We start from the raw sequence: 21950 nt of genomic DNA, 5'->3' as shown, positions 1-21950 counted from the left end.
CAACTGATAACTAACTCATGGTATGGATTTCTGGAATGTATGGCATCAAAGAACATTTTCTCACAATGTTAACTTGGTTAACACATGGTAACACTGTAATGTTCAATCTCAGTCATAAAAAAAAAAATGTACATCAAATAGAGTGAGCTGCAATCAAGGCACATTTTGCTAAAAGAATGACCTGTTCTGGCATCAGAGTGACGAGTGTGTCTGTAACAGGAACAAGAGCGGCAGCAGCAACTGCCCTCACATCATCGTCAGGATCTTGTAGCCCCAGAAACACAGCTGGAAGAACCTTCGGCAACAACGCATTTGACATGTCCTGCAAGATACGCAACCAGGTAGTAACTTTATAGTCAGTGTCACTAACAACGAGAAATGTTTAACAGCACCGAATTGTTCAAGTGTTTGGTCGTCACAAGGATCCAGGTTTGATTCCCAGCATGGGTATAATTTGTTCAGTCGATTCTCGGTGTTTGACACAATACATTATTTGACCACCAATATGAGGAATATGTTTTCAATAAATCCATATATATTTAAACAAATATTTGAAGCAATTGCTGCCTTCATAAAGAAGTTGACATAGTTATATTTTATTGAAACAACTACCGTGAAAAACACGTCATTATGACACTTGTCAAATCCAGGACCTTCGGGACTGGTCACTTATTCAATGCCTGTGGGTGAGTGTGAGTGAGTGTGAGTGCGTGTGGGTGCGTGGGGGTGCCTGGGTGTGTGTGAGTGCCTGTGGGTGCGTGTGAGTGAGTGAGTGCGTGTGGGTGCGTGTGTGTGTGTGTGTGTGTGAGTGCTTGTGGGTGTGTGTGAGTGCGTGTGAGTGCGTGTGAGTGCGTGTGAGTGATTGTGGGTGCGTGTGGGTGCGTGTGTCTGCGTGTGGGTGCGTGCGTGCGTATGGGTGCGTGTGAGTGAGTGTGAGTGCATGTGCATCAGAGTTTTGATGCACTAATGATCATTCCTCAAGTCCTCTGTTGACTTTTCCCTGTGTTGTCAAGCGTGTGTAAAGTAGTTTAAAACCTAAAGTGGTCAAAATGTTCTAAAAACATATTTGTCCTGATCTCAAACTACACCTTAACAGGAAAGATTCCTTGCATGACCAACTCACCTGTCTGACAGCAAGGAGATACTTGAGACAAAGCAATCCTCCATGTCGAACCTCCCATTGTCCTTGACCCAACAACTGTAATAAAACTCCCACAATGCCCTCTACTTCCTGCATATCCAGATACTTGACAATGACACCGAGTGTCTGAGCACAAGTCTCCCTAACTGGCGCTACCACCTGGAACATACAGAAGGTGCCAACTCTCATCAACATGATCAAGTTTGGCTCCAAACATCAACGAGCAAAATTTGATTGTTGTTTAACGCCACACACATTGATCCACGCAATTGGGATATATTGACATGCATCAACCAAGTCAGTGAACCTGACCACCCGATCCCGTTAGTCACCTCTTACAACAAGCATAGTATGTCGTTTACGTCTTCACGGATATCAATGAGCATATATCAAAATTTGAGATTCCAGAATGGAAAGACAAAGGTATGTTTTATCGTTTTGATTACCTCATTATTTGGGACAAGAATTGTGAGACATAAACTTGCACATATTGCATCAAAATCTTTTACTAAATATACTGTTTATTAACATAAATAATGGAGAATCATTTCATCAAAATCACATATTCCAATATCTGACCTCATCGGACACAAAGTCTCCAAACCTATCCAGAGCTAGAACACATAGGACTCGAAGGGCAAGGTCAGACAGCCATATATGGTTGACAGCAGGCAACTGAAAGGGAACACAATATATGAAACTTATTGGATATTTTCATTCTATTATCATCTGATCATGATTATGATACATACCTTGTACAAATTCACCTCTATAACTTTATTTCCTAAGTGACATCATCAACTTAGCATAGAATTTATCTTGCTGTGAGCTTGAAATCAACAACCAATCAAAATGCCTCCTCAGCATGCTCAGAACACAAGAGCGGCACAGATCTACACTCAAAATCACAACCTCCCCAAAGTGAGGCCTTGCTATATTTTGGCATCAGTTGTTGGAAAAGTTGTTTTCCTGAGGACTAAGTGTAAACAATTAATGTTTCTGGGTCATAAAGTTTCAGGAAGAAAGAATATTTATACAGAATATTTAAGTGTTAGAAAGATACTGGCTGTGGAAATAATATCCTTGGCAAACATTTCCACTGGATATCTTTACCTAGGAAATTACTTTCTCCTGGAAATAATCACCCAGGGGAAAAAATATCCTATTACATGAGCATGCCGAGAGCATGAGGGAAGATGTTCCAGATGTACTTGTGACACCACACAGTAGTTGTGTTGAGTACAGGTAATATTGCCGCTTGTTTCAGTTGCAAAAGAACAGTCATTCGATTGGAATTCATGTCATATAAGCCATATAGAAAATACAGGTGAGGTTGCGATAGGGTCTGGGGTATTAATCATAATAGACTGTAGGGATAATACTCTGGATGATCAAGGGACCAGTGTTAGATGAGTACTTCTCAAATAAATAACCATGTGTTATTAAACTTAAGTAAAACCCACATATACACCCAGAGACATATCAAATAGGAATCCAATTCAGTTATAGACCCTGATAGACATGTATCACCGCTTGAAACTGTCCATCACACGCAGGACCTTCAGCCTGTTTCAGAAGGTGATGGGCGGTGACAATTAACCAATGCTGCCATTATGCCAAGGGAACCAAACAAATGTCTACACTTGAAAAACTCCTCTACCTGATCGGCCGGCGTGTCGTTCGTCTTCCCTGCCCCTCGTCCGTGAAGCTTGATGACCTCCCGAAGCCCTGTAGCTGCCCCGTGCCTCGTCTCCCACGACGTGTGGAACAAGTCATTCATCATCAGCTCACAGAAAGACTCGAATGGCCACTCCTCCATCTGTGAAAGATATGTTACCAGGACATTTCTTGACCATAAATATTTCAGGGCAGGTTCAAAAGGGTGAGGGTATTTTTAGGAGTGAACTTGAAATGCTAATTACAACTGACAAAATGTGTGTGCGTGCATCCTGTTCTAAACTGGAGTCTCAAAATGAAAAATATTCCTACTTTCAGGCAAAGGAAAAATAAAAACACATTCCCCTTCAACCACATTTGAAGAGATAATAGGATACGTCACTCAGGTAAATATTCAAACTTAAGTTTACACTCTTTTTACATATTACGTCATAGCCCTGTAATGCTATATTTTCCATATTTGCCAAATAAAGGCTCATTCGTTCCAGTGAAGTGCATTGTTAATAGTTCATGGGCTTGTACACACTATGTTCCTCTATCACACATGAAAACATGTATCGCTATTTTCACCAACAAATCCAGACCTGGTTTCAGGGAGTGGGAACCTACTTGTACTCCGGCCAATGAGTGCTCATCTTCAATCTCACAAACAGGATGTAAGATGAAATGGGGTTTAACGCCACGTCCAAGATTATTGCACTTATATAAAGACGTGCATGCACATGTGTGTGTGTGGCTGCTAGTACTAGTTCGGACTAATGCTGATTTTGCAGTGTTAGCCAACAGAGATTCTATGCCACAGTTTAACATGAAAAACCCACTCAAAACCAGGCCTTGTTTTAGCCCCTTAATGCCGAGCACCAAGCAGTGTAACAAGTGCCATCTTTTAATGTCTTTTGGTATGACATGGCTGGGGATCAAACCCCCAACCTTCTGCTCTCTGGGCGGACACTCTACTACTGGACCATGGAGGCGGTCTCTCTCACAAACAGTAGTGATTCCTGCTTCACAATGTGTGTTACATGTGCCATAGCCCTGTTGCCGTCTGCTCCACATATTGCTATGTCAGGAAATGGTAATGGGGGCAAGTTCATGCTTATTGGACTTCGATGAAGTACAAATGGCCTCATTTAATTAGCTTACAACAAAATACAGTCAAGTCCCGTTAATCCGACATCGATGGTTGCATATGATTGTGTCGGATTAACGAGTATGTCGGATAAACGAAATTTAGTAGTATCAACGTTCGTGATCGAAAATTGGACAACTACACGATAGATAAGGATTCAAACACGTTATAAATAATATAAGATATATATTCATATTGTTATGTTGAATTGTTGGCGGAATATGTTTTCTAATCATTCAACCTCTAAAGTTTAACACAAAACAACTGTTACGGACTGTTTGACAGATTCAAAATACTTTAAAATGGAAGTCGCAATGGAATGGAAGTCGCAACTTTGAAACTGGTACCCAAAGCTTAAGAAAGCTTCTTTCTAAGTGGCTAACGTCGACTTCCTGTTGGTCATTTCATTGGTAGGTCATAGTTCGCGAAAGGTTGTTCTGACGTGACTTGTAATGGGATGTCCTCGTCGATAGCGAGAACTTGTATCTGATTTTAATAAGATTGAGGTAATCTAAGCATGTGAATTATCCTGTTTTCTTTATTTAAAGCATTAATTGTTTATTGTTAAGCAAGTTTATCGCTGCAGCTTTGTAATATGCAGCTACCAGCCGACTCGCCTCGCATCAAAACACTGGCTGTGTACTCGCGGGCAGATGACCACGGAGTACGCTGATCACTGTGTCGGATTAACGAGACTGATTAATGAGTGATTTCGGTATTTCGTTGCAAATTAGGTGTGTCGGAGTCGGAGTGCGAGACTGTCGGATTAACGGGTCTAAATAGCACTGATTTAATCGGTTCCCATTATTAGTGTCGGATAAAGCCGATTGTCGGATTAACGAGTGTCGGATTAACGAGACTTGACTGTAGACAGACATCACTACTTCACAGCATAGCGTCCATGTGTATTCACAGGGGATAGAGAAACACAGTGTATAAAGACAGGGTGAGTACTGGCAAAGGTGAAGTGCCTTACACACTGTCACAGAGGGACCCACCTCCTCAAAGTTCAGTGTAGTGTCTGTGGAATCTATGACCAGCTTGTCATCAACTCCATCCTCACTTGATGGCGTTGTTGGGCGTTGTCGTTTAGTTGGAGGTTCGCCTTCTGCACTGCCATCACAACTGTGGAAACATGATTTACTTTATTGGACTGACGCTTACACTGCATTGAGCCATACATCAGCTTTATCATGTCGGAAAAGTTACTCTGATAATTCAAGAGCACAATCCAGCGAGTCAAGAGCATAATTTAGTGAATCAAAAGTACAATTCAGTGAGTCAAGAGCATAATAAAGCACAATTCAGTGAGTCAAGAGCACAAATCAGCGAGTCAAGAGCACAATTTAGCAAGTCAAGAGCACAATTCAGCGGGTCAAGAGCATAATTCAGTGAGTCAAGAGCACAATTCAGCGAGTCAAGAGCATAGATAGAGCACAAATCAGTGAGTCAAGAGCACAATTCAGCGAGTCAAGAGCACAATTCAGCGAGTCAAGAGCACAAATCAGTGAGTCAAGAGCACATTTCAGCGGGTCAAGAGCATAATTCAGTGAGTCAAGAGCATAATTCATTGAGTCAAGAGCATAATTCAGTGAGTCAAGGGCATAATTCAGTGAGTCAAGAGCACAATTAAGAGAGCCATGCATGGTTTAACATTTAGACTACATGTTTTTGTATCGTTGTGTTTTGTATACATTGCCACTCAGCAATATTCCAGCTATATGATGGTGGCCTGTATATAATGGAGTCTAGACCAGATTGATGTGATGATCACAGATGGATATGATCGTCACTCACCACCATGCTCATTTCATATGTTTTGAAAGCCAAGAGAACAATTTAAAGAGTCACACAAAAGTTTTTAGTGTCTTGCCCCAACTGGTTATAAACCATTAACTGGGGATAAATAGTTTTCATATTTTTATCATACACGAAAACCCAAGCTCCTCACCTTTGAGACTCTCGAGACTTCTGTTTGATGATGTGTTTTGCCCTCCGCTTAGCCCGGTTGCGTTCCCGGGCACTCATCCCGCCCATCACGTCCAGCAGCTGTTGCTTCACGATGTCTGCCACAGGCTGCAGAAGTCAGGAAGTGGATTAGGGTAAAGTTTGCCTGACACAGTGTTTGAGTTACATCACTAGGCGTCACCTTCATGTGGGAGGAAGGCCAAAGTCGGACAGGTCATCAGCGTGTATTACCGATGTACCAGGGATCATAGATCAGGATGAATTTGTGGTTCGAACCCACAACCAGTTCATCCTTTTACCATGGTGACACTTAAAGGAAACAACATTCCAGTGCAACTTAGGGTGCCTCAGATCACGAGGTCACCCATTGCCCCAGCATATCCATTGGGAAGTGATCAAACTATATCTGCAGTGAAATAGGAAACAAACAATAGGCTATCACAATGATCAAAGCTCTCATATCTGGCTGCAGATACACACAAAAGGCTATCACAATGATCATAGCTCTCATATCTGGCTGCAGATGCACACAAAAGGCTATCACAATGATCAAAGCTCTCATATCTGGCTGCAGATGCACACAACAGACTATCACACTGATCAAAGTGTCTCCAACATGGCCGCACATACACACACCTGACTAACACTGATCAAAGTGTCTCCTACCTGGCTGCAGATACACACAACTGATTATCACACTGATCAAACTGTCTCCTACCTGGCTTCTGATACACACAACTGACTATCACACTGATCAAAGTGTCTCCAACATGGCCGCACATACACACACCTGACTAACACTGATCAAAGTGTCTCCTACCTGGCTGCAGATACACACAACTGACTATCACAATGATCAAAGTGTCTCCTACCTGGCTGCAGATACACACAACTGACTATCACACTGATCAAACTGTCTCCTACCTGGCTGCAGATACACACAACTGACTATCACACTGATCAAAGTGTCTCCTACCTGGCTGCAGATACACACAACTGAGTATCACACTGATCAAAGTGTCTTCTACCTGGCTTCTGATACACACAACTGGCTATCACACTGATACACACAACTGAGTATCACACTGATCTAAGTGTCTCCTACCTGGCTGCAGATACACACACCTGACTATCACACTGATCAAAGTGTCTCCTACCTGGCTGCAGATACACACAACTGAGTATCACACTGATCTCAGTGTCTCCTACCTGGCTGCAGATACACACAACTGACTATCACACTGATCAAACTGTCTCCTACCTGGCTGCAGATACACACAACTGACTATCACACTGATCAAAGTGTCTCCTACCTGGCTGCAGATACACACAACTGACTATCACACTGATCAAAGTGTCTCCTACCTGGCTGCAGATACACACAACTGACTATCACACTGATCAAACTGTCTCCTACCTGGCTGCAGATACACACAACTGACTATCACACTGATCAAAGTGTCTCCTACCTGGCTTCTGATACACACAACTGACTATCACACTGATCAAACTGTCTCCTACCTGGCTGCAGATACACACAACTGACTATCACACTGATCAAAGTGTCTCCTACCTGGCTGCAGATGTTCCTGCTGCTGGACTGTCCATTGCTCTGGGCAGCCATAAGATCTTCATCATTAAAAATGTTGTCTGTCTCGATCCCGAGGTTGCCAGCTATATCCAACCCCAGCCGCTTGTTCAGCAGCTGCCGCTGCCGAATGAGGGACTCTTGGTCACCCAGTGCTAAAACAGGCAAATAACAAAGTGTTTGAAATAAAGGGGGACCTTTAGGTATGTTACTGGTTTTCTAAACTGACAGGGGAGAGACCTTCCGCTCTCCTGACAAACTACGGATGACATGTGCAAAAAAGTTAAAGATATCTTATGTTGATCATCTGTTCCCTCAGGTTTGAGAGAGGTCCTGTTTAACACTGACTTACCCATAGCTGACATGTCCACGTCGTACTGGGCACCCTCAGATCCGAGCAGCGACGTCCCATATGCCAACACCTTGTTGATGTCGAAGTGGGAGAACAGGATGCGGCCAGCCACATGCGCCGACGAGGGTGATGGGAACTCTAGCAATGTGGTCAAATTTATCCATGAATGACTTCATACATTTCAGAGCAATGTGAGTACATGTACTGATAAAGCTTGGAATATTTTGGAGAAGTGTTGGCAATTAGATGAAATTTTAAGATTGATCACTGATTTTGAAATAGGATTTTGTTTGTTTGATGTTTTACGCCACACTCAGCAATATTCCAGCTATATGACGGTGGTCTGTAAATAATCAAGTCTGGACCAGATAATCTATCTTCATCTTATCAAGTCAGCAAACCTGACCAAATCCTGTTAGTCGCCTAATACGCAAAGCATAGTACAACACAAGGCTATTAATTTGTACAAATCCTGTAAGGTAACCATGGTAACAAGACTGACCTGATTTAGGAGCTCCTCTGGGTTCCCACTGCGGGACATGTCTGGAGATGGCTTCTACTGCTAATCCTGCCGCAATACGAGTCTCCCAGTTACTGCTGCACAGGTAGCCATGTACCTGAGGAGTGCAAACCATCGTGCATTACCTTCTGCAGCTATTGGGTGAGTTTGGCTTAATGATGCTTTGAACAGTTATGAACAAGTGCGGATTCCTGGTTTGAATAAGTCCCTAGCAACCAATGCTTGTTGTATGATGTTTGTTCGTTTGTTTGATGTTATATGCCACACTCAGCAATATTCCAGCTAAATGATAATTGTGGTTTGTGGTCAGGGTTCTGGGGTCCTCAAGGTTTGCTGCTACAGTTGATTCTTCTAACATTAGAGTCATGACCCTGATGATCAGCCAATTTCAAACACTGATATGCCACATTTCATTTTTGGATCAGTAAAAGCAATACATAATTTAGTTCTAAATGTCTTAGTTTCCATGACAACGTAGTGAACTGCAACATTTCCCTCTATGAGGAAGCAAGACAACATAAATGTACTGTTTGAAGATGATGCTTTACCAAGTTATACTTGTGAATACACTTCTCCGTAGTTTCACTGATAGAATGCAAAGGATTTGGGTGGCCATGTAGCTAATGTTTGCAATTAGATTTTTGAATAGTTTTATTCTCAACATTACCCAACCAGATACATTTTTGATCAATTGAGCATGTTGAGTATTTATTCACATTCTCTTTGGCTATTTATATTTTTCTGTGCATACTCAACATATTTTTACCCTCTTGGTCCAGTCAGGGGGGTATAGTTATGATTTGTTAAACTGATCATGCTAATAAGTAGACATTTTTATTAATAATTCAGCTTGAAACACATACAAAATGAAACTTAATCTGACTTATTTGCAACTGTTTATGTGCATCCTGTGTCAAGCTCACAAGAGGGATAATTGTCTAATTTACAATAAATATGCCATCAAGTACTGCATATGTGCATTATTAACAGTAGTCAAGTTCACGTACAGGTATGCAGTGTCCGCAATTGATCAACCAGGCAAGCTGTAAAGGGCACACTGGGTTGTTATTACCAGTTAAGCAAAGTGACTTTACATTACTGGTTTTTGTGATTTAAAAAATACATAAACTTGTATTTGTATCTCAGCTCTGCCCAATTGTTACAAATTTGAGTACACAGGGCGTGGTGTGGAAGTATTCAAGTACTAAATGACTTGACTGAACTCAACACAAAGAGACATCAATAAAGTAATGGAAGAGGTTTTACGCCACCTTTAGAAATATTTCAGTACAGCGGGAACACCAGAAATGGCTATTGTACCCATGTGGGGAATTGAACCTGGGACTTCGGCATGACGAGCAAATGCTTTAACCACGAGGCTACCCCACTGACCCAGGGTTTTACACTGATGTGGATACTTGCAACAAATACAAACGGAATCATGGGTCATGTTTCAGAAACTGAGAGCAAGGGGGCCTATACTTTGCCCATGGAATTATCTAGTATTTGAAGCTAAGTTACAAGGCAGGCAAATTGGGATAAAATGTTCAATATGAGTTCTTATTTACAAGAATGTGTACTTTTTTATCTCATTCAAAGCAATAACACATAACTACCGGTAAGCATTAAATCTTCTATCTCACACTGGTCCTGTTGTCAGTGATACACCAATCACCTCACAAATCGACATTAGTCACTACTATTTACTAATATATACATACAGAATTGGGAAATTTGTAACAAAATTTTCAGAATATTCACTGACATCTAGAGGAGACTTGTATGGTTTCAGTCGTCTTCCACCGGGAAGGGAGATAACTGACATTAGAAGCACATTTTCCAGCCTTGCCCAAATATGATGGAATTCCGTGGCTCGATTGTAGTGCCAACGGTGGCTATTATGAACTATGCCCCTTCTATGTCCCTCCTATCGACCAATCAGATTGCATTCGCTTCAAATAAAATGGTTGTGCCCAGTCAAGACGATCTGATCAACAATCAAAACTGTCCTACTTTCCGAATCACTTCAAATCACTGAAACATATGAATAAAAACCAGAAAAGCTTTGGAAAAAAACATGCATGCCAAGTTCATGGTACACATTCTTTGTAAATCCCAGAATCGACGCAAATCGGCATGGCAGACGCCGTGTTGTTTACGAAAAGGATGTTGATTTCGTGACATGATTTTGATTGGACTATGCATAAACTCTTTAGGCCAGCCCAAATATAACTCAGAAATTCCAGCCTTGTTCGGCAAGAGTGGAAACAAACTGGACTTCAAAAGTCAGTTACCTCCCTTGCCTCAGGAAGATGGGTTTTGATGAATCTTTAGCATTGTATCGCACTACACTAACTCCTCAAAATCTGTAAACCTTCCACAATGTCCACGACAAGATAAACATGTGATTATCAATTGATTATTAATTGATAATAATAGCTGTAACAAGCATGTGACAATGCCTGTAGTGTGGTCAGTAACTCGTCTAAACATGTTAAGTACGAGGAAGGTTTTGGGGACAAAATCTGCATAATCATGATAGTATTCAGTTCACAGCATTGGCGGAAATTGATTCTAAATGTTGTAACAATTCCATCAAAATTGGAATTGTTGGTATCTGCCGATCATTGTCTATACAAGTTATACAGAAGTGTATCAAGAAGTAACATGGAAACAAAGATATTTATTTCCTGTTTGAATTGATCTTACTTGTCAACCTAAACCAATTTTCGGGGCACTGCACCTTGTCATTCTGGCCAAGAAACAGGAAAATGTTAACAGCCAGAAATCGTTTGACGCTGGTCCAACCATGGTAACAAAGTGATTGATATTTGGAAACAATAAGTTTGGTGAACTTCAATGTCGTTCATGTCAATGTACGAGAATGTCAACTGGTCTGAGAGATTTTAAGAAGTTTATTTTTTCCTGACAAAGTTTGTTGTTTAATGCAGCACTCACAATATTTCAGCTATAGAACAGCGGTCTTTTAATAATCAAGTCTGGACCAGACAATCCAGTGATTGCCATCATGAGCATCGATTCAACACAATTGGGATATGATGACTTGCATCAACCAAGTGAGCGAGCCAGACCACCCACTTCTGTTATTGCAACCATGGGATGCTGGAGACCTATTCTACCCCGGATCTTCCCCAGTGTCATACTATGTGTAGAAATACCTAACTATTGAAATGAAAAAAGGGGCAAGTGTGCATCTTATTTTGCTAGGTGCATTTATCATTATTTATTGGCATAATGCATTACCACACGCCATTCACACTTCACCACAGAGGCATATATACGGAATCTAAATGTTAACAGTTTCATATAAAGGCATAATTATTACTAGCAGTGTTCTGCAAAGAAACTGAACAAGTGGGGTCAGGGACCGCTTCAGTATAAATACATGGGGTCATTGTCAAAACTTATGGGGCCACATTCTGATAGATCATATAAAACTATAAACCAGATGGTGTGCAGGTTATTGATGCAGAAATGCTGTCCACATGGAACGTAAGGGATACACAGAATCTTTGCATGGCATCTTTCTCAGATAAGACGTACTGCAGCAACAACGTCTGACATATATCGAGACTCAACAGTTTGTTTGGGATCTCTGCCGTTAGCAAGTCAAGGTACGCATCATAAAATTAGAATGTAGCTTTGTCATTGCATTAGATCCCACATGATTTATACAAAGCTGACGTGTCAGAGTATTTATTTCTGAGTTCTTCTGCAACCACGTGTAGTCACGAAACCAAGTTTGCTGAAAATTTCTACCTTTCTCAGTTTTCTAACTTAAAATCTATTTGTCACATTCCATTAATATTTTGTGAGATGACCTTTCATCTTTATAACATGCAGAATCTGCTTCGGAATCGTCAAATATAATCCTTGAACATACTCAAGCGGTATATTTTGCCAATATGCATGGATCTCGTTGAAAAGTTCATCAGGTGTAGTGACGTCATTGACATGGGATTTTAAATGTCTTTTAATTTTTAGCCAAATATTTTCTATAATGTTCGAATCAGATGACTGAGCTGGCCATAAAGCGTGTTTACTTGGTTGTCTTCCATATACTTTTTTTAGTTTTGCCGCACAATGTACAGGGGCATCATCATCTTGGAAGACGATAATGAAAATGCAAAAAATGGGAACATGACGGGCAATAACTGGTCACAAATTAGTGTCAATTACATCCATATATTTGTCAGCACTTATATTTCCTTCTACGGCAACTAAAGTTTCGACACACTTAAAAGTTACACAACGCCATATCATCAAAGACACCTTATGTCGCTGGGGTGGGTACACACACTCTGGCCTGTATGCTTCATCGGACGTCCTCCATACATACACACGGTTGTCAGTACAAATAGCAATTTTACTCTCGTCTGAAAATATCACCTTTTTCCAGAAATTATCTACACTTTCTTTTCTCCGCTCTTTACACCATGAAACACGTTTAATTCTATTCACCTGGAAAAAACTTGATCCTTATTTGAATTAAATTCACTGGTAATTTCCCTCAAAGTCATTTTGTTGATTATTTTTCGTGAGTCTAATAAACGAGGTGCGATCACGTCCATCAATGGATTTTCTTCGTGCTCTCCGAGGTAGATTTTCGACGGATCAAGTGCGGCAATATTTATGAATAATATATCTAACTGTAGATCAAGGAATTTTCAAGAGATCAGCAATTTGTCTCTGACTTCTACAACTTTCAAAATTTTCTGCAATTATGTCTTTGAGAGGCACGCCTAGCTCATAACTTTTTCGACCCATCTCGGCTTTTCGGTCACTCAGTCAACAAAAGCAGCAGACAACAAGTTCAGAGCGTGTCACGTGACAGCAACTTGATGTGAGACGTAATGCACCCACTAAAATAATTATACGACGCCCGGTTGCAATATGCAAGTGCTTCAAAGAAGTGAGTTGAACGTTACACAAAAGACGTAGTTGCTGGATGGGCCAATATAAGTTGCACATGACTGTACATTAATGCACCCTAAGTCCCACAGTGTAAATATCATGCACCAATCGATTAAATATTGCGAGAATCCTGCACTGTACCAAGTAGAGTGCAGGATATATAACCAAGTTTTTTATGAACGGTTTTGATAGTGCAACAGGGCCTTTAGATGATCAGGCCACTTGTTACCATGGTAACTCATGAAATGACTTGTGAGGGGGATGTACCTTGGACAGAAGGTTGTGCAGCTCATAAGGATGCAGCTTCTGCACCTCTCCAAGCTGGTCAGCGGCTGACTTCCGGATGAGAGGCGTAGACCCTGTGTCCAGCAACAGGAACAGGCGATCTAATCTGGAAGGAGAAAAATCTTCTTACAATACAATCATAATATTTATCATGAGAATACGTCACTCTATAACCACTACAATTTGTGTCACAAACATCACTAGTTTCAGTGACGTATTCTTAGGTCACTCAGGGATTAAACTAGACATGCTTAGAGGCAGATGTTCTGCCCCAAGTCTGCAGCAAATATCAGTAAAAATTCCCAAATTGGAATAAAACATTTCCCAATTCATGCTATTATAGTCACAACTAATGTTATGGCTTTGTAAAGGAGACTCGTAATCCCCTGACAATGGAGACCAATATTGAGAAAGAGTTTTGCATAACATTATTGCATTGAATGCAATGATAAAATTCAATGTTTAAACATTGTTTAAAATATCCGAATTCTGAACAAAATAATGATTTTTCCCAATTGCATGCATCTTTGGAATCCTAGTAAAATTCCTGTCAATATACCCATGGTATACTTGTAGACATAAGAGAAGTAACTCTCTTGTTTGCACTCAGCAATATTCCAGTTATATGATCGAGTCTGAATCAGACAATCCAGTGATTGACATCATGAGCACCAATCCAGGCAATAGGGATCGATGACATACATCAACCAAATCAGCGAGCCTGACCATCGATCCCATCTCAGACTGTGCTCAAACCAAAGTACCAGAGCTCACCTTGTTTATTGACATCAAACTGGAGTGAGGATCATCATTTGCCGTAAACCATTCACTCAAGAACTTGGATATCATACAAGTAAACACTGGCACTTTTCAAGTTCTCTGAACAACTGGTCTCACCTTTATTGATACTTTGGGATAAATAAACAGCCTGAAGGGTTTTTGAAAATGGCAGCGTTAGAAATTGGCACCAGTCCTGTAGTCCTTGCCAAACTGCCCAATAGCTAAGTTATCATAAGGACTAGTAGCAATTTGCCATTTTTTAGGGTTTTGCAATATATATATGTTATCATTTTAAGGCAGGCATCCACTTATTTCAGACACTGTCCATAAAAGTTTCATGTCTTTACTTATCATGCGACCCTTGAAGATTCAGCAACCCATGCTTACTGTAAAAGGCGACTATGCTTGTCGTTAGAGACAACTAACAGGATCGGGTGGTCAGACTCGCTGACTTCGTTGATGCATGTCATTATATCCCAATCGATGCTTGTGATGTTAATCACTGGATTGTCTGGTCCAGATTATTTACAGGCCGCCGTCATATGGCTGGAATATTGCTGAGTGTGGTGTTAAACAACAAACAAACTTATCATGCATATACAGTACTACTAATAGTATAACTAGATGCTCATACAACAATCTGTCACAAGAGCCATCAATAATCCTTGTAACAGATGTTGTCCTAATGTTCCGACCTGTCCATTTTTAATTTTTAGGATTATAGATCTGACAAGCAAGGCAAATCAATATGTCTCTGCTCACATATTTATGGCACTGACCAAGCTGACCAATCCCTGTGTCTATAAACATGAAAACAGGATAAAAAAAGTATAAAACACTAAATTGGTATGTTACCATGGTTACATTAGATTCTTATGACCTAAATAAAAAACAACATAAACTCAAACTTTCACAGTTGTAAAATGCTTAATCATGTTAATAAAAGTAAATTCTTGAAATTGACAGTAATGTCTAAACAAATTTCGTTGGCAACAACTTTTATTCTGACAGACCAACAAAACATGCGATAAGAAAATAGAGGAAAATCATTAAAAAAACAACAACTATAAGTAGTCAAACCATGCCAAAGATTTGTTCACACAAGCAGGATAAATAGCCATGAAGTTGAAAAGGCTCCACTATATTCCTCAAGTTACAAATTGACAATCTAGGATGTCTATAAATACATGTCATCTTGCAACCTGATTCCTACTGTGTAAGGGGAGAGTTGAACAATGGAGCGTCACAGCTTACATAAAACCCTTGACATGTGAAAAGGTCATGCATGAGATGCTTACGTAGAACTGACGTAATTTCAAGGAAGAAATGAAGCTGTCTAGTAAAGCATCATATTAATCCATGTCTCCTCTGTCTTTGACTGGCCATTAAAGAACTGCAGTTAGTCACTGCTCCAGATAAGCAGAATACTTGCATAAAATATGCAAAATAAATCTCCATTACCCAATTAATTTTGAGTTGCTTGGGTACAAATATGCATGACTAATTTTAGGAACCTAAAAGTACCAGAGCCATAGATTAGCTTTTGGTTATTTGGGTATTTTACCCAGGGTTAAATTTTGATTTGGGTATTCAATTTTTCCCCCCACCTGTTTCTTGACATTTGGGTATTACACTTAAAATTTGTTTTGTAACAATCCATGTAAATCAATTAAAACTACGTGAATAGGAGAAAACCTGTCTGCGTCTGCTTGCGTCCTCTCTTGGAAGCCATTTTTTGTTTACAACCCTAGCATTGTAAGAAAGGCACTATTGTTTTAATCACCAATCAGCGACTGTTTAAGATACATGTACATTGACTAGACACGATGTGCTTCTCAATGGGCATCTATCATGTCTATCTGTATGTTTGTAGCAGAAGCTTTTCCGAATGTAACTAACTTTGGCGATTGGCTAATACACAATCATTTTGTCTAACAGTTTCAATATATGCAATTGCTTTATTTCAATGGCGTATCAATAGTTTTTGTAGTGAATTTGATACACTAGGATTTGATTTGTCTGCATATTTCAGTTATTTAAAGCATATTCTTCGCAAATATACAGCTTATCTCGAGATCTGAGTACAAAACCGTCCTGAGCAGTTGAATTACCATATCCACTGTATCAATTTCAACATGTATTTCATTACAGATCTTTATTCACGATCAAATGCAGACATCACCCATACATGGACTCGGCATCGGTGTAGGTTAACGAATGCTATCTTTTGACATGGCAACATGGATGCTACTCCGCAAAATTGACATTCAAATACAAAATAACATCAAAACTTAAACACTGTTAAAATTGATGTGTTTATGAATAGGGATTTTTGTGTTTAAACTCAGTATGTAATTCAATACATCATAATACATTGAACGTACATGACTTTTTGATTTTGTAGCTTTTGTTGAAAGAAACAAATAGAAAAAAGCACTTTTCTTGATCCCGTTGATCATAGCTATATATTCCATCCTCATGGTTAGGTTACATTTAGGTAATTGATAATGTACTCAAATTGGTCCAAGAGAAGTGTATACTTGTTCTGGGACATAACCTGATTGGCAAAACAGTGAAGTTAAAGTGGAAGACTCATATTTCATGTGCATTGCATAGGAAGACTCATCATGCTCATTGTCCAGCTAAGTATGGAGTTCTTGAAAGTTTTGTGATACGGTTTTCAAAACAAAGTTGTCTTAACATTTAATAAGTTGAAGGTGTTTAGGTTCTATAAGTGTTAGCCATGGTTGAATAGGTTTGAACACCTGGTGTCAATTAAAAATGGTTGGTGTAGAATGGTGCAAATAACCGGCTTTGGACATAACACTGTTAACAAACCATTTCAGCGACTGTCTTTGTAGTCGAACCTTTACTTAAATGAGAGTTAGAAACACACTGGTTACCTTCAGACAAAAGCAAATATGCTTGCTTTAAACAGATGTTAGATGATGGTCATATTTTATCATAAACATGATAAACGGACAGCAAATATTGAAAACTACATATTTTTAAACCAGTTACCAGAATTTGGTTGTCTCATATTATGATCAGTCTACAAAATGGTCTATACTTGCCAGGTTTTGCCTGATGCAAAATACTGTATCCTACATGCATAATAATTTCCTCAATGAATACTGAAATTTTAAGTGTCCTGAAAAACTTGAAAATGATACTTTGATAGACAAAACTAAGCTTAGTATTTTGATTGAGGGGACAAGATATTTCTAAAATAACAGACCACGAACATAATCAACAATACAACTCTCCATCACAGTAAAAGGAAAAAGGATACCAGATACCTCTGATGATTGTTGACAGTTTTTCAAATTGCGCATTGAAAGCTAGCCATGGAACCGCAATTAAGATCCTTATCATGCTTATAATTAATTTCAACCAATTTTCCTTTATTTATGATGAATTCAGACAATGACCTACAGAAGTCATTGCAGGGGACCACCAGAAAGGAACTTTTCACTTGCACGATATTTGTACATGTATATTTTCTCTAAACTCAATCACACTTTTCACATAACCACATACTATAGACCACCTCAGATTGAAATTATGGGCATATGTAATTGACATACAACTTGAAAGTCAATTGTTGACGCTGTATATATTCTCATAAAATTAACTAACAGTCATAGATTTTTCTGTGTTCACATTGATAATGAATGGTCACATTAATATAGATGTTAGATTTTTAATTTTCATGGCTAAGCATGCAAATCAGAATGGATAATTATTGATTTTCATCAATGATTGGAAATTAATGACATAATAACAAATAGAGAAGAAGCTTAAACTGACAATCAAACTGCTATAAGAACCTACGTAGAAATATCAATAATACATTAAATATGACATATTATTATCTAGACCAGTCACCATTTTTTAACACACGTCAAACGGAAGAGTGTACCGCTGTAAAATGCTGTTGAACGAATATTTCTACTATGCACTCTAATTACCTCGTGGTCATACGTTTGCTTTAATGGCAATGTAGATGTGAAGAATTCAGACAGGTTTGTCTACGTCAGCTGGAGGTCGGCGGTAAATATTTCCCTTAGGATGACACCCTTCCACCGGATGCTGCCATGTCAAGACGAGAACTGAAGCAACCTCTTTCGAGACAGCAGCAGTATCCGTATGGCTAGAAACTTGCTGATATCCACTATATTTTTCGTCTAAAAGATTGTAAATGCAAACATTTTGCAAGAAGTTAAGCACAGTTCGACTCTGAAAGACAACAGGGTTGACAATCAGTACATTCGGAGTTAAACTTCCCGACACCCTGCCTGTTCCGCGGCGAACATTTATACTGACGGCCATGTTGAACCTCTAGCCTAAAATAGCGGTGTACGAGGGTTCTGATTGGCCAGAAAACCAGGAGGGTCATTACTTTTGACCAATGAAAAGTGTCTAGATTTATTGACGGTTTATGGTAGTCGCTACAAATCGTTTGTCACCATTTATGATAAACGCGAGCTTTAACTTCCAAATATATTAACGTCTTCTTCCACGTACATTGTCGGGACGATAAAACTGGTCAGATTTTAAACACACACATATCGGAACAACGAAAGCCTTGTAGTGTATTGACAGCTCTCAACAGGGTTCTTATACAAAGAAAGAAGCGGTAGGTAATATGACAACACAGTGTAGGAAGTTTAGCGAAACTACGCATGGTTGATCTAGTGTCATTGAGTGCTCTCGTTGTATTTGAATGAAATAAAACATAAACCTTAGGGAATTTTGCAAACTGTTAATGAGTCAAAGGATACTTTAAGTAAACAAATCTGCCCATCAGATACTTTTATGAACTTAATGATAACTAGATCTAGATGGTAAAAATGTCTATATAAACGAACAAAAAACGCACATATGTTACAATATGGTAAATAAAAAAAAAGTCCCAGCGTTCACAACTGTGCCAAAAGTACGACACACTAGCCCTTAAAAATCGGTTAAAAGGTAACGAAGCTATATTGTTTTTTTAAATGCCAGTCTAGGAATTAAAGGGGTCTATATATTTCCGGTCAGTTTGATTCAAATTCATGCATATGCATTAGATCTGATTTACTCTAACAACTCACAATAAATTTTGCATCCAGTAGTTAACACTTACCCAAATTATGCAGACAAAACGTCGGAATTTCATACGTGGCAGCAATTACATCTAGACCTAGGCAGGAAATGGACAACAAGCAGACCCTGCCGTGGAGATTCGTCTCCGTTTAAGAGAAGATGGGGTTTTGAAATCTAACTTCACCTTTATATTACCGTTACAATTGTCATTCTGCTTACGCTAGATGCACTTCTAGCGATGCCAGATAAAACGAATAGCCGTTTATTGTAAACACACACCTACAATAGTGTCTTGAATGACGATAATAATATTTAGAAGGGTCATTGTGTTTTTTGCATAAACAGCATGTGTTAAATAATTTTTCGTTAGCATGACTAATCGGGAATGTCGCATCTTGCAAAGCATTTTTGTTTCAAGATTTGTATCTGCTCCATTTCAATAGGTCAAATTTATGAAGTACGTATTCCGTCAGTTCATGAACTACGTATTCCGTCAGTTCATGAACTACGGTATCATTTCAAGAACTACGTATTCTGTCAGTTCAAAAACTACTGTATCATTTCATGAACTACGTATTCCATCAGTTTATGAACTACTGTGTCATTTCATGAACTATGTATTCCGTCAGTTCATGAACTGCTGTGTCATTTCATGAACTACGTATTCCGTCAGTTTATGAACTACTGTATCATTTCATGAACTACCGTATTCCGTCAGTTCATGAACTACTGTTATTTCATGAACTACGTATTCCGTCAGTTCATGAACTACTGTGTCATTTCATGAACTACGTATTCTGTCAGTTCACACTCTACGTATTCTGTCACCAGTCGAGGTCGCTGTTCAGGTGTGACCCTTGTATGGCTGTAGGATCTTCTAGTGGTGGGTTCGAATTCAATATTCGGCACAGTATTGTTCCTTGGACTGTCTGTCAGCTCCATGCAATAAAACAGTGAACACTTTAACCTGCGTTAATTTGGGTTTCCCTCCGACATTTAGTTGAATGAAAGGCTGTTAAGAAAGGCGTTAATCTGAACTCAGTCACCCACACACGCTGGCTAAATTATAAAAAAAAATTGACTCACACCCAATCAAACAAAATTAAGGTGCAATGAGATTGTACTCAATTGAGGGGTGTTAAAACTTAAGGTCGCATGGACAGTTTTGAAAAGGAATCAGTCAACGCTGTTTTATTAAAGATCGTCGTCGAATATCCAGTGTATCACATCTCCATTGTATGAGGATAAATATATACCCTGGGTCCATCGCAACAATGGCTTTGTTTATGGGCCCGATTCAAAGTACATGACGCTACAATGGAGGTCCAGTTAGTCTACGAACACTGTTCTCGAGAAATGTATTGTCACAGTTTGGTAGATAAGAATAAACTTCACACAAAAAACCTTGTTAATACCGGACCATTGTGTTCAAAGTGAAATCGTCCCAATTATCTGAACGTTCAAAGTAGACGTTCCCAGCAGTGATCGCTCGGAATGCCGGGGTTCCTGACAAACAGTTGACATAAAATATACAATGAGACATTCGACTATGTTTACCATTGAGGGGCATATCGATGACTTTGTCCTCTTGTTTCTTCATACACTGGAAGGCTGGGAACTTTGTTTAATACAGGTTATGTTTTTCAGTCAGCGCTTCATGCCAAACACTATTTGAAGCCACAAGACATTATTTTTTCAGTGTGTGTGTGAGTGAGAATTGTTTCACGCCGCTTTTAGTAATATTCCAGCAATATCACGGAGGGGGGACACCGGAAATAGGCTTCACACAATGTACCCAAGTGGGGACTCGAACCCGGGTCTTCGGCGTGACGAGCGAACCCTTTCACCACTAGGCTACCACACCGCTCCTCATTATTTTTCAGAACGTCCAGCATGTCAAGTGAAAATCAAAATGGCCGGCCTCAAATGAATAACAAAACGGCAGACGACTAAATAAATCAATCTTTTCACTGGGGTCCATATAGCGTGCTATTGGCCTCTCGGGCGGATGGTCTGTTACACTATATATCAACATCGATAACGGTATAGGTGTAATACCTAATTTCGACAGAACAACAGATGGCTGGAGATGCATCTGATTGCATAAACAGGTGGCTATACACATTGCGAAAACACACATCTGCATTTCCGATATAAACACGTACATCCGCCATAAAGCTGGAATATTACTGAGTGCTGCCTAAAATATAAATTAAAAAAAACCTCATCGTAGTATCTTAAACTGCCGGGCAAAAGAAAGTACACACCCATTTTTTATGGCAGCTAAAAATGAAACAAACAAGAAAAGGTTATTCGATGGTGATGTATTTCATACGGGTATCACTGAGCTGTTTTTGGAGCGTTTCTTTGGCTGTTCAGCCTAGTAACGTTTTGATAACGTTTGTAACTTTTTGGTCAAATCCAATTTTTAAGTGTACACTTCTTTTGCCCGGCACTTTAGTCTAGGAGTTCGACCTCATGCAGTTG

At 39.5% G+C, this 21950-nt stretch overlaps 1 protein-coding gene across 1 annotated transcript in view; it reads right to left on the bottom strand.

Annotated features, from left to right (window-relative positions):
* The window catches only part of LOC139468062 (TATA-binding protein-associated factor 172-like), a 63950-nt gene extending 45272 nt beyond the window's left edge, over positions 1–18678 (bottom strand). Inside the window, exons 1-11 of the mRNA XM_071249765.1 lie at positions 18347–18678; positions 13578–13701; positions 8358–8472; positions 7856–7993; positions 7489–7658; positions 5899–6023; positions 4946–5072; positions 2802–2960; positions 1721–1816; positions 1124–1300; positions 182–322 (exon numbers count right to left, since the gene is read on the bottom strand). Coding sequence (XP_071105866.1) covers positions 182–322; positions 1124–1300; positions 1721–1816; positions 2802–2960; positions 4946–5072; positions 5899–6023; positions 7489–7658; positions 7856–7993; positions 8358–8472; positions 13578–13701; positions 18347–18357 — 1383 coding nt within the window. The 5' untranslated portion in view covers positions 18358–18678. The remainder of the gene's footprint in view (positions 1–181; positions 323–1123; positions 1301–1720; positions 1817–2801; positions 2961–4945; positions 5073–5898; positions 6024–7488; positions 7659–7855; positions 7994–8357; positions 8473–13577; positions 13702–18346) is intronic.
* Between the last annotated feature and the right edge of the window lie 3272 nt (positions 18679–21950).

The sequence above is a fragment of the Haliotis cracherodii genome, unplaced genomic scaffold, assembly GCF_022045235.1.
Source record: "Haliotis cracherodii isolate W230 unplaced genomic scaffold, xgHalCrac1.p SCAF_2, whole genome shotgun sequence".
Lineage (NCBI taxonomy): Eukaryota > Metazoa > Mollusca > Gastropoda > Lepetellida > Haliotidae > Haliotis > Haliotis cracherodii.
This window is presented reverse-complemented; position numbering and strand designations above follow the sequence as displayed.